This window comes from Ahaetulla prasina, chromosome 7 (assembly GCF_028640845.1).
Source record: "Ahaetulla prasina isolate Xishuangbanna chromosome 7, ASM2864084v1, whole genome shotgun sequence".
NCBI classification, from domain to species: domain Eukaryota; kingdom Metazoa; phylum Chordata; class Lepidosauria; order Squamata; family Colubridae; genus Ahaetulla; species Ahaetulla prasina.
In genome coordinates, this window is record NC_080545.1 from 36063954 (window position 1) to 36078131 (window position 14178).

At 41.5% G+C, this 14178-nt stretch overlaps 1 protein-coding gene across 1 annotated transcript in view; it reads left to right on the forward strand.

Annotated features, from left to right (window-relative positions):
• DOCK4 (dedicator of cytokinesis 4) overlaps window positions 1-14178 on the forward strand; it is a 931895-nt gene that overhangs the window by 416848 nt on the left and 500869 nt on the right. The window contains exons 14-15 of the mRNA XM_058189675.1: window positions 4525-4649; window positions 10837-10999. Of these exons, the coding sequence (XP_058045658.1) occupies window positions 4525-4649; window positions 10837-10999 (288 nt within the window). The remainder of the gene's footprint in view (window positions 1-4524; window positions 4650-10836; window positions 11000-14178) is intronic.

A 14178-nucleotide genomic window follows, 5' to 3' on the forward strand; every position in this document is an offset into this window, starting at 1 on the left:
AGTTGTTATTAGGGTCCTTGAGTGGCTCAGGCTGCTAATGCAGTCTGTTATTAACAGCAGCTGCCTGCAATTACTGCAGGTTCTAGTCCCACCAGGCCCAAGGTTGACTCAGCCTTCCATCCTTTATAAGGTAGGTAAAATGAGGACCCAGATTGTTGGGGGCAATAAGCTGACTTTGTATATAAATATACAAATAGAATGAAGACTATTGCTAACATAGTGTAAGCCGCCCTGAGTCTTCGGAGAAGGGCGGGATATAAATGTAAATTTTAAAAAAAAATTACAATATTCTCCATTTTGTTTCGTGTTACTTGTTTTTGAGTATCTTTGATCCAGGAGGCAGTTTTATCGTGTTCCATTGGGTTTTCCCACAGTTGTTTCCAAAAGTTCACAGTTTTTTTTTTACATGGGTAAACATTAGTATGGTCTCAACTTTCATCAAGTGACCAGTAGAAGAGGTGTTGATTTCTTCTAAACTGGACATTTTCACAATATTATTTTATTCATCCTTCGTATCTTTTGATTTTCTTTGCAGTTGCTATTACATGCTGTTTTAGTTCTTCCATAATTTCTGTTATTGTTTTTTTCCTCCAGGTTGTATTTTTGTATAAACTATTTTTCAGCTTTTTATTCTTTTCCATAAAAAAGTTTTATTTTTACAATCATGTCAAACAACTCATTCAATGTACAGTTATATACAATTAGTCGGGCTTGCCCAGTCACCACCCCCCTTTTTAACACTCTTCCCTCTTCTATCTTCTTTTACTTTCCAGACCTTCCTCTCCTTCTCTTATCTACATCCTCTCCTCCCTCCACCCTACACCTTCCTTCTCCCTCTTCTACCCCTCTTCCTTCCTCTTCCCCTCTTTCCTACCTCCTACTCTCTCTTTTCTCCCTCCCCACCGTTCTAAAATGGTAACTGGGCAGGCCTGACCCTACATTAATTATATTTATACATCTTCAATAATCCCTGTACATTAACCATCACTCCATCTCTAGCCTCAACCCCCAATTCCCTCCCCTTACCCCCACCCCCACCCAACTTCCCAAAACAAAATGCAGGGTATCAAAACTAACAATCATAATCTAAAATAATTCCTAAATTATAATCTCTAGTCTCTCCACACTTAATCACACTCTCAATTCCCCTCTCCTTCAGAAATATATCTAATACAAAATATTTCCTAAATTTACTCATATGCTATTCGATATTTTTTTATCTGATACTTATTTTGAATATAATCAATCCACATTTTCCATTCTAAAATATATTTTTCTTGTGTATAGTCTTTCAAGTAAGCAGAGATTTTTGCCATTTCTGCCAGATTTGATACTTTAAGTGTCCATTCTTCAATTGTAGGTAATTCTTCTTTCTTCCAATATTGAGCAATCAAAAGTCTTGCGGCTGTTATTAAGTTCAAAATCAATTTAGTCTCTATAGCTGTACAATCCATAATTATTCCTAGTAAAAAGAACTGCGGGGTAAACTTAATCTTCTTTTTCAAAATATTCTGCATGATCCACCATACTTTAATCCAAAATGCTTTAACTTTTTTACAAGTCCACCATATATGGTAATAAGTGGCATCTTCACAATCGCATCTCCAACATTTAGCCTGTACATTAGGATACATACATGACAATTTGACAATTTGTCAAGCTTTTTATTCTTTAGTTTTCCTTCTTTCAAATATTTCAAATCGCTGACATCTCCTTGGTTTTTTTTTTTTAATTTTCAAGTAGAATTTTTGTCCAGCTGCCTCTGATTATATTTAGGAAAGAATATACCTTGACTTCATTTGAAAATAAAGAAAAGTACTTTTACTAAATACATCCAGACTGCAGCAGTATAAAGTTGAATCTGAGACAAAATATGGCTAACATTCCATATCCCATCGTTAGTCCCTCCTCTCCACAAGAGGTCAGCAGGTTTGGTCCAATGCCAGCTCCTTCTCGGCTCCCTGTGGTAATCTTCTTCCGCAGGTCTCTAGCTGTAAATCATCTCAGGAATGCAATGTCCGTTGAAAGCCCGCACGCTAACATTCCTGTTGAATTCAAACTATCAATCTCCCCTCCCCTTTATCTCATGTCAGACGACACTCTTAAAGGACCCTCTCTACTTAAACTGAATTCATGAGCTATTTACATTACACATAAAAACCCCATGCAATCTAACTACTGAATATAAAGAGTACAAAAGGATGTGAGGATTGGAGTGGAGGCTGACAATTTTCCACTTTGGTGTTCCAGTGGGTTTCTTTTTTTGGTATTTTATAACCCAGTTCTGCAGTTCTAAATGGCGGCTGTGCTATACATTAGTTGGTTGGTTTCATATGGTGTGCTGGATGGGATGGATGTTAATATGCTGTTCACGGTATTTAGTAGATCTTTCACTTGTTCGCTTTGTACTTTGCGAATGGCAGGCAGTCTTTTTTTCTATGTCTGATGTGGTTTTCAATCTTTTCTTTCAGCATTTTCATTAGATCACTTAGCTCTACACTTTCGAGTTGTTGCACACGAAAATCTTCATCCTGTATGTTGGTTTCTTCCACTGGTTGGTCAGTTTGTTCAGATGTTGGAACAGTTTCTTCAGCCTGTTGATCATTACTTGTTGTTTTCTTTCTAGCCAATGTTTCTAGATGTTGCATTTCCACATCTGTGAAAACTTTATTACAGATGGGTGAAACGTCTTTGATCCATTAATCTTTGTTCAGTTATGTTGCTTTCTGGGTGTTTTTTCTTCCACAGTTGCATCATTCTGTTTTGAAATCCCCTGGCTGTTGGTTCTGCCTGGTAATAATATTTGATGATTTCTCAATTTTCTTCGGTTGTCCAAGTTTTTTTTTATATATATAAAAGTTTTTATTTTTCCATAACAGCAACAACAACAAAAACATTCTCATCAAACAATTACAATTCGCAAGATTACAATTCGCAAGATCTCAAATGGACAGCTAACATCAATTAAAAAAGGACAAAGAATGTTCTTTCTGCGCCAACTCAGTAAGCTCAAACTGCCCAAGGAGCTGCTGATCCAATTCTACAGAGGAATTATTGAGTCTGTCATTTGCATCTCTATAACTGTCTGGTTCAGTTCTGCAACCCAACAAGAAAAACACAGACTTCAGAGGATAATTAGAACTGCAGAAAAAATAATTGCTACCAACCTGCCTTCCATTGAGGACCTGTATACTGCACGAATCAAGAAGAGGGCCGTGAAAATATTTGCAGATCCCTCGCATCCTGGACATAAACTGTTTCAACTCCTACCCTCAAAACGACGCTATAGAGCACTGCACACCAGAACAACTAGACACAAGAACAGTTTTTTCCCGAAGGCCATCACTCTGCTAAACAAATAATTCCCTCAACACTGTCAGACTATTTACTGAATCTGCACTACTATTAATCGTTTCATAGTTCCCATCACCAATCTCTTTCCACTTATGACTGTATGACTATAACTTGTTCCTTGATGAACGTATCTTTTCTTTTATGTACACTGAGAGCATATGCACCAAGACAAATTCCTTGTGTGTCCAATCACACTTGGCCAATAAAAATTCTATTCTATTCTATTCTATTCTATTCAATGTGCTGAAGAGATGTTTACATATCTTCTAGTGCAATATCCACTTAAACATCTCTTTCATATAGATATCTTATGTTGTCTTTCTAACATATCTTTCCTTCTAACCACTGGTAAAATAAATTCCATATTTCATAATATTGCTTATCTTCTTGATCTCTAATTTCAAATGTCAATTTACTCATCTCTGCACATTCCATCATCTTCCTAATTATTTCATCTTGCAAAGTTAATTTCTCATTTTTCCAGTTTTTAGCAAACACAATCCTGGCTGCTGTAATAATATTCACAATCAAATATTTTACATCTCTAGTATATATCTCAGGAATAATTCCCAACAGAAAGACTTCTTACTTAAAATCTATATGTTTTTTAATCATTTTCTCCAACCAGTGTGTATTTTAGTCCAATATCTTTTTGCTTCAATGCATGTCTACCACATATGGTAATATGATCCAGGTGTCTGATGCCACTTCCAGCATTTTTCAGATTTATCCTTGAACATTCTGGCAATTCTTGTCAGGGTTTGGTTGTCCAAGTTTTGTGCTTTTGTCCCAGTCACTTTACAGTTGCACACCCTGGTTCCCCAGCAGTAGAAACTGAGCCCTGTAGCCCATTTTTTGACAGATGTCCAGGAGCCATAGCATCTGACACGGTCCTTGTTGACCCAGGTAATGACTGATCTGGTATGGAATTTTGTTTATTTCTTCTCATCATTGGTGATGGTAGGTTCCTGGGTTGGTTCACGGTAGCTAAACCACTACCGATCTGAGGACTGGCAGTCCCATAACCATAGGGACCACACCCGATAGCCATCTGGGCCCAGCCATGGGATGATGATGATAATGATGATGATGATGATGATGATATTTTTAAAGATATGCAGAGGTGATATTTTTGTTTTGGTTAACTTGCTTTATTTTTTTCTCCTGTAGGTGAAATGAGAAATGATCTATACATCACAATAGAAAGAGGAGAATTTGAAAAAGGAGGGAAAAGTGTGGCCAGAAATGTGGAAGTCACAATGTACATTGTGGACAGCGGTGGACAAATTTTGAATGTAATTTCTGTTTAACTTCTTTTTTTAAATTATAAATATTATTTCAAATTACAACTTTTATAATGGGGAACAACCCAGAGATTATGCTTCTAGAGGATTAACAGTAGGATTTTTTAATGTCTAAATTAAGATCTGCCAATTCTGTTAAAAAGAAATCTATATGTTAGGTACTAACATAACATTACATTAGTTTCAATCTGTTGTTAGGCCTGCATAATTAATGTAATGAAACTGAAAAGAGATCATGAATTATGCTGATATTGGACGGGACCTGTTAAACTGCTGATGGATCTGTCTGAAGTCTTCCCAATAGCCTGAATTGCAGTTATCAGCTTCTTAGTGAAAGATGCACAGATGTTCTATTCTGAAGATCTGTCTGTTGCAATCAGTGTAAATTGTATCCAAGGTACAAACCATTGATTGAAATCCTAGTAATTTCCCTAGTTTCCAAGTGTAATTTTAAAAGGTGGGGATGATATACTCAAATTTCCTAGTAACAAACTTAATAGCATTCTCTTTAACATGGCAAAAGAGTGCCAGTACATCCCTAATGTGTAAAGACTGATATTATGATTCCCAGTCTTAATCCACTGTTCCAGAGCATTAACTAACTGGCAATTATAAGGCCTTCATGGCTGATTCTAGCCTAAATTAATTAAAGTTTTTGGCCAGATCTGCCTAGGCAGCCATACATTTTTAGATCATTACATGGAACATAGACACGGTCCACTTCAATACTAGCCTCCAGTGCCTTCACAAATGATAGATATTTTGGGCCCTACCTAAGGCTCTAGTCAAAACAATGGGAAAAAAAGATAAGGTAAGACAAAGACCTATCTAGGATCCAAGTTTAAGTTTTTGAGGTTTTTTGTTCCTTCTATCTTCAATGTAGAGCAGAGTACAAAAGGAGATCTTGAAACCCAGTGATCAATTCCTAGCTGAGAAAGCCATAGAAATAGTGCCACTGGCTGACAATCTTTTAAGTGCATTAAATTTTCTTCATAATGCCTAAAAAGAATAGGGATTGGAGAACATCCTGAATTTTAAGTGGCTAAATTGACATGACAATGCTATCAGTTTTTCTTGGAGAGATTAAAGTTCATTTTAGGCTACGAGAACAATTTTGATTATTTTGAGAACAAAATAATCAATCTGGATGTTGAATATTATGGCCTCAGAATACCAAGTAGCTCAATGTTTTCATTTCCTTTTTTCAATTTGACTAGTACAAAAGGCAGAGATTAAGAGGCAGAAAACATGCTGATTCTTCCAGACAGGGGTATCAAACCAGATGCATTACATGCAGGCCACCCCACCCTGGCTCCGCAAAGGCAAAAAAGTCACAATATGTTGTGATACATCACATAACGCGATTGAGTTTGACACCCGTGTTCCAGAAGATCCTAGCATTCTGAGTTATTTATTTATTTATTTATTTATTTATTTATTTATTTATTTGATTTTTATACCGTCCGTAAAACCAACAACAATGTACAATTTAAAATACCATTTAAAAAACTTATTTAAATTAGCCTGAAAAGTTAAAAAGTTAAAAATTTGCCATAAACTAAAACCCCATTTAAAATTAATAATTTAATTTAAGGTTAAAATTTGGTTCAAGCCAGCCCTGCGCGGATAAAAAGATGTGTCTTCAGTTCGCGACGGAATGTCCGAAGGTCAGATATTTGGCGTAAACCTGGGGGGAGCTCGTTCCAGAGTGTGGGGGCCCCCACAGAGAAGGCCCTTCCCCTGGGGGCCACCAGCCGACATTGTTTGGCGGACGGCACCCTGAGAAGTCCCTCTCTGTGAGAGCGTACGGGACGGTGGGAGGCATATGGTAGCAGCAGGCGGTCCCGTAAGTACCCAGGCCCTAAGCCATGGAGCGCTTTAAAGGTCGTAACCAACACCTTAAAGTGCACCCGAGAGGCCACAGGCAGCCAGGGCAGTCTGCGGCGGAGGGGGGTTACGTGGGAGCTACGCGTAGCTCCATCACCCGCGCAGCTGCATTCTGGACTAACTGAAGCCTCCGAGTGCACTTCAAGGGGAGCCCCATGTAGAGAGCATTACAATAATCCAAGCGAGAGGTAACGAGCGCATGAGTGACTGTGCACAAGGCATCCCGATGAAGGAAGGGGCGCAACTGCCGAACCAGGCGAACCTGGTGGAAGGCCCTCCTGGAGACGGCCGTCAAATGATCTTCAAACGACAGCCGATCATCCAGGAGGACACCTAAGTTGCGCACCCTATCCTTTGGGGCCAATAACTCGCCTCCAACAGCCAGCCGCGGCTGCAGCTGACTGAATCGGGATGCCGGCATCCACAGCCACTCCGTCTTGGAGGGATTAAGCTTGAGCCTGTTTCTCCCCATCCAGACCCGTACGGCCTCCAAACACCGGGACAGCACTTCAACAGCTTCATTGGGGTGGTCCGGGGTGGAAAAGTACAGCTGGGTGTCATCAGCGTACTGCTGGTATCTCACCCCGAAACCACTGATGATCTCGCCCAACGGCTTCATGTAGATGTTGAACAGCAGGGGCGAGAGGATCGACCCCTGCGGGACCCCACAAGTGAGGCACCTCGCGGTCGACCTCTGCCCCCCTGTCAACACCGTCTGCGACCGGTCGGAGAGATAGGAGGAGAACCACCGATAAACGGTGCCTCCCACTCCCAATCCCTCCAACCGGCGCAGCAAGATACCATGGTCGATGGTATCAAAAGCCGCCGAGAGGTCTAATAGGACCAGAGCAGAGGAATAACCCCTGTCCCTGGCCCTCCAGAGATCATCCACCAATGCGACCAAAGCTGTCTCCGTGCTGTATCCGGGTCGGAAGCCGGACTGGAACGGGTCTAGATAGACGTCTTCATCCAGGTATTGGGGTAGCTGTCGCGCCACAGCACTCTCTACAACCTTCGCAACAAAGCGAAGGTTGGAGACAGGACGATAATTACCTAACATAGCTGGGTCCAGGGAGGGCTTCTTAAGGAGGGGTCTCAGCACCGCCTTCTTCAAGGCGGCGGGGAAGACCCCTTCCCGCAAAGAAGCGTTGATAATCCTCTGGAGCCAGCCTTGTGTCACCTCCTGAGTGGCCAGTACCAGCCAGGAAGGACACGGGTCCAGTAAACATGTCGTGGTGTGAAGCCTCCCCAACAACCTGTCCACGTCCTCGGGAGCCACAGGGTCAAACTCATCCCAAACGAGCTCAACAAGACGCTTGGATCATCCCAAATTCGGTCCAGACCGTCCCGGAGCTGAGCGATTTTATCGTATAGATAACCACTAAACTCCTCGGCTCGTCCCTGCAAAGGGTCATCCCGCACCTCCTGATGAAGGAGGGAGCGGGTCACCCAAAACAGGGCGGCCAGGCGGTTATCTGCCGACGCAATGAGGGTGGAGGCGTAGGAACGCCTCACCTCCCCCATTGCCACTAGGTAGGCCCTAGAATAGGACCTAACTAGTGTCCGATCAGCCTCGGAGCGACTGGACCTCCAGGTGCTCTCCAGGCGTCTTCTCCGGCGTTTCATCTCCCTCAGCCCCTCGGAGAACCAATGGGCCGGACGAGATCTGCGCCGGGTCAGAGGCCGCAAAGGCACGACACGGTCCAAGGCCCCAGGCCGCGACCAGTTCCTCAGTCGTGCCGTGGGCCAGATCCTCAGGGAATGACGGATGTTAGTGCATTTGTCCATTGATTTCCCATGAGCCATGCAGTTTTCCAGTCAAGCCAACAATCTGTAACCAACACACTCTGAGGGATTATGTCTCTCAATGCCCATAAATCAAAATATACATGCTACTAGAGTCCCTCCTCATATAATGTCCCCATCTAAGGTTTTCACCTGATTCTGAAAATGTTACAAATCATCCATTCAAACTGAACGTAAATCTGTTACCTTGAAAGTGACCTTCCTCGTTGCCATAATATTAACCAGGTACATCTTTGGAGCTGGCAGTCTTATCAGCTAATGAAGAAGTCTGTGATCATGTTCACTCAGTGGACTTGTGCACAAATCCCTCATGCATGCCCAAAGTGAACTCCACTTTCCACAGGGCACAGGTCTAATTCTGCCCACATCCAACCACTGCCTTAGAGCAACATTCTCCTAAACTGGATTTTTGAAGAATAATAAATGCAGGTAGTCCTTGATTTACAATCACAATTTCTGTTGCTAAATGAAAAGTTAAAAGTGAGTTTTTTCCCATTATACAATCTTTCTTGAAACAGTTGTTAAGTGAATTACTACAGTTGTTAAGTTAGTAACACAGTTTTTAAGTGAATCTGGATTCCCAATTAACTTTGCTTGTCAAAAGGTTATAAAAGGTAATCACATGACCCTTAGACACTGCAGCCATCATAAATATGAGTCAGTTGCCAAGCATCTCAATTTTATTCATGTGACCATGGGGGTGCTGCACAGAGGTGGTATTCAACCAGTTCGCACCAGTTTGCATGAACTGTTAGTGGAAATTTGGCCAAGGTTGCCGAATCAGTAGCGATGGCTGGCTGGCCACGCCCCGAACAGGTCCCCCGGTTGCCACTCACTTGCCCCACCCGCTATGTTTGTCACCGCCATGTTCTTCGCACATGTACATCCCATTGCCTTGCAAGTCCAATGGGATGCACATGTGCAAATAAAATGGCGGTGACAGCAGCAGCTTTTTCCGCAACCTCCGGTACTTTGCCAGCTGCTTTCCAGCAGCGGTGGTTGGCTGGGGGGCACAGAAGATAAGCAGCCCGAACAAAGAGATGGTGGTGGGGGAGAAGTGGAGCTAGGTCAGGGCCACTAAAGGAGGGGAAAGGGAAGTGACTGGCAAAGGGAGGGCGGGGATAGATAGGTGGAAATTCCAAAAAAATTACTACCTTTTCCTGTGGGTGTGGCTAGGTGGGGGGGCGCCATGTGTTTGAGTGGGTGTGAGTGATATCAAGTTGGCCACGCCCTCTCAGTCACATGCTGCCCCCACCTAGCCATGCCCACCAAACCTGTAGCGAAAATTTTAAAACCCACCACTGGTGCTGCAATAGTTGTAATTGTGAAAAATAGTTGTGTTACTTTATCAGGGCTGGTGTAACGTTGAACTGTCACTTAATGAACTGTTGTAAGTCAAGGACTATTACAAAAGAATCAAAAACTGGTTCAGATGATCACATTATTTCCTCCAGGCTTGTCTTTATCAGCTACAAGATGTTTTCCCTACCTCTGGATTTTTTCAAAGAGAAGAATAGTATTTAAATGAAAACTGAAATGAACCATTAAGTAAATGTTTCACATAATTGAAAAGCAATTATATTAGACAAATTACTCTCTCTCACACACACACAAAAGGATTTACTGGTTTCTTGAGTTTGCATTATTGGTATTTTGAATAAATGAAAAGAAAAAAAGACTTATTGTGGTATAGTGAATTTCAGAGAAATAACCAGAATCGTCATAGAGTGAATGTGTAAGGTGGGTGGATATGTATAATGAATGAATGAATGAATGAATGAATATACTTCCCCAATTGGAAAACCTGATATAACATTTTTACAGAATTCTTTTGCATAATATATATATATAAAATACAGCAATGCAGTAAGTTGCAATAAATCTAATATTAAAGCTGCAGACAAAATAAGTTAATGAAAAATAAATGTAAAATGAGAAACACTGAAAATGATATAATGGCCCATGCCCAAAGGAAATATTGGACACAGTAGTCCCAAAGGTGCTTTTTCAAGAGTCAGCTGGACTTTCTGGTTATTCTTTGAAAAACTTTCGCTTCTCATCCAAGAAGTTTCTTCAACTGAAGAGAGCAGAAGAAGCTTCTTCGATGAGAAGTGAAACATCTTCAGAGAAAACCAGAAAGTCCAGTTGCTTCTTGAAAAAGCACCTTTGGGACAACCATGATCTGAATGACTGAGAATCTCCATAGACATTTGGGCATGATAGGTTGATGAATGAGATAATACCTTAGACCATGATAAAGGATTCCCTTTATGCTTTCTTACTGAGTGAATAATGAGCATTTTTCCTGCCCTTACTGGTACGTAAATTAAATTTATTTCACTCTCTGTCTTTGCCTCTGTTTTGCCTTTCAAAAGTCCATGGAAAACAAAATGTTTTGTTCTGTTTAGTGTAGATCTTTCAAAATACTGACCATTGGTTATACAACTGAAGTAATTTGGTTTTTTTTTAATGCTTTCTTTTTAAGGATTTTATCTCCTTCGGCTCTGGAGAGCCACCAGCCTCTGAATTCCATTCTTTTGTATTGTATCATAACAACAGTCCCAGGTGGGCTGAGCTGCTGAAACTACCTATTCCAGTGGATAAATTCAGGGGAGCACACCTTCGGTTTGAATTCCGCCACTGTTCCAGTAAGACCTATTCAGAAGTGGTAGTGATTTTAAATTACAATGTACATTTTTAAAAAAAGTTCTTTTTTTTTTGAAAAATTTTATTAAATCAATTCCATTACAACGTGCTGTAAGGGTGTTAACATATCTTCCTGTGCATTCACAAAATAATCATCTCTTCCATACATATATCTTATATTCATGATAAAGAAACTGTATGGATACTTATTAGAGGTGAAGTTAGAGGACATATCTAACATATCTTTCCTAACATATCTTTCCATTTAACCAATTATAGAATAAATCCCATATTTTATAATATTGTTTATCTTCTTGTTCTCTAATTTCAAATGTTAATTTACTCATCTCTGCACATTCCAACATTTTTCTAATTATTTCATATTGCAAAGGTAACTTTTCATTTTTCCAATTTTTTGCAAATACAATCCTAGCTGCTGTAGTAATATTCACGATCAAATATTTTATATCTCTAGTATATATCTCCGGTATAATTCCCAACAGAAAGATTTCTGGCTTAAAGTCAATATGCTTTTTAATCATTTTTTTCCAGCCACATGTGTATTTTAGTCCAATATCTTTTAGCTTCAATGTATGTCCACCACATGTGGTAATATGATCCAGGTATCTGATGACATTTCCCACATTTTTCAGATTTGTCCTTAGACATTCTAGCAATTCTCGTCAGGGGTAGATGCCACCTGTAAAACATCTTATACAAATTCTCTTTAAATGCTGTCGACATTGTCATTTTATAATTATACATCCACAATTTCTGCCAGTCATCTAGATCTATCCCATGACCAAAATTCCTCCCCCAAGCAATCATTGTCTCTTTAACCTGTTCTTCCTCTAACTTCACCTCTAGTAAGTATCCATACAGTTTCTTTATCAGGTTGTCATCTGAACCTGTTAAAATCTCATCAAAACTCGTTAGGTTATTATAAAAGCCTTCTGTTTTAACACCATTATCATATCTGGATTGTATTTGCAAGTATGCAAACCAATTCATTGTTATACCCTCTGCCTCTAATTCTAATTTGGATTTTAACTCACCCTTTTCATTCAACAATTCATTATATCTAACAATATGTTCCTTTTTGAATGTTATTGAGTAAGAGAATGCCTCAATGGGTGAAGCCCACATTGGAATTTTTAAGAAGTGACTTTTCTTAATCTTTTCCCAATTTAATAACAATGTTTCTCTGACTAAAATAGCCCTGTGATTTAGCTTGTCCATACCATGTTGCCATCCCAACAACAAATCATGGCCTTCCAGAGTTAATATTCTATTATTTTTAGGGTTATCCCTTCTTTAATCCACATCTTATTCACTGCTTGATAATATAGTTCCAAATTGGGTAGCCCAAAACCGCCTCTCTTGTAATAATTTTATTTTTATCCTTGCTTTTTTCCCTTGCCAAATATACTTCAGCTCCTCAAAGTACCCTCTGGTCAATTTAATAGGTATAGTCTGAAACAAATACAGAATTCTATTCATCTTAATTGTTGATATTCTTCCCAACAAAGACAATTGTAGGTGTTCCTACTTAGTCAAATCTGCCATAATCTGCTGTTTGAGTTTACCATAATTATTTTCTTTTAAAGTGCTACACCTTGGAGTAAGATATAGCCCCAAATATTTAACTTTATTTGCAATCTGCATCCCAGAACGTTCAACCAACTCTTTTTTTTTTTTTTGCTTTATCAACGTATTTTTTGTCAAAATTTTTGTTTTGTCTCTATTAAAATTGGGATGATCCAGGTGAGAGGGCGGAGACTTGTCTTGTTGAGATTGTTTGGGATGAGTTTGACCCTGTGGCTCTCGAGGACGTGGACAGGTTGTTGGGGAGGTTGCACGCCACCACATGTTTACTGGACCCGTGCCTCTCCTGGTTGGTGCTGGCCACACAGGAGGTGACACGAGGCTGGCTCCGGGGGATCATTAATGCTTCCTTGTTGGAAGGGGTTTTCCCTGCCGCCTTGAAGGAGGCGATGGTGAGACCCCTCCTCAAGAAGCCTTCCCTGGACCCAACTATTTTGGGAAATTATCGTCCGGTCTCCAACCTTCACTTTGTTGCGAAGGTTGTAGAGAGTGTGGTGACATGTCAGCTACCCCAATACCTGGATGAAACTGTCTATCTAGACCCGTTCCAGTCCAGCTTCCGGCCCGGATATAGTACGGAGACAGCTTTGGTCGCGTTGGTGGATGATCTCTGGAGGGCCAGGGACAGGGATTGTTCCTCTGCCCTGGTCCTATTAGATCTCTCAGCGGCTTTTGATACCATCGACCATGGTATCTTGCTGCACCGGTTGGGGAGCTTGGGAGTGGGAGGCACCGTTTATCGGTGATTCTCCTCCTATCTCTCTGACTGGTCGCAGACGGTGTTGACAGGGGGGCAGAGATCGACCGCGAGGTGCCTTACTTGTGGGGTGCCGCAGGGGTCGATTCTCTCGCCTCTCCTGTTCAACATCTATATGAAGCTGCTGGGCGAGATCATCAGTGGCTTTGGGGTGAGTTACCAACTGTACGCTGACGATACGCAGCTGTACTTTTCCACCCCGGGCCACCCCAACGAAGCCATCGAAGTGCTGTCCCAGTGCCTGGAAGCCGTACGGGTTTGGATGGGGAGAAACAGGCTCAAGCTCAATCCCTCCAAGACGGAGTGGCTGTGGATGCCGGCACCCTGGTACAGCCAGCTGCAGCCACAGCTGACTGTTGGGGGCGAGTCATTGGCCCCAGTGGAAAGGGTGCGCAACTTGGGTGTTCTCCTGGATGGATGGCTGTCGTTTGAAGATCATGTGACGGCTGTCTCCAGGAGAGCTTTTTACCAGGTTCGCTTGGTTCGCCAGTTGCGCACCTTCCTTGACCGGGATGCCTTATGCACGGTCACTCATGCTCTTGTCACCTCTCGCTTGGATTATTGCAATGCTCTCTACATGGGGCTCCCCTTGAAGTGCACCCAAAGGCTCCAGTTAGTTCAGAATGCAGCTGCGCGGGTGATAGAGGGAGCCGCACGCGGCTCCCATGTAAAACCACTCCTGCGCAGGCTGCACTGGCTGCCTGTGGTCTTTCGGGTGCACTTTAAGGTTTTGGTTACTACCTTTAAAGCGCTCCATGGCTTAGGGCCAGGGTACTTACGGGACCGCCTACTGTTACCACACGCCTCCCACTGACCCGT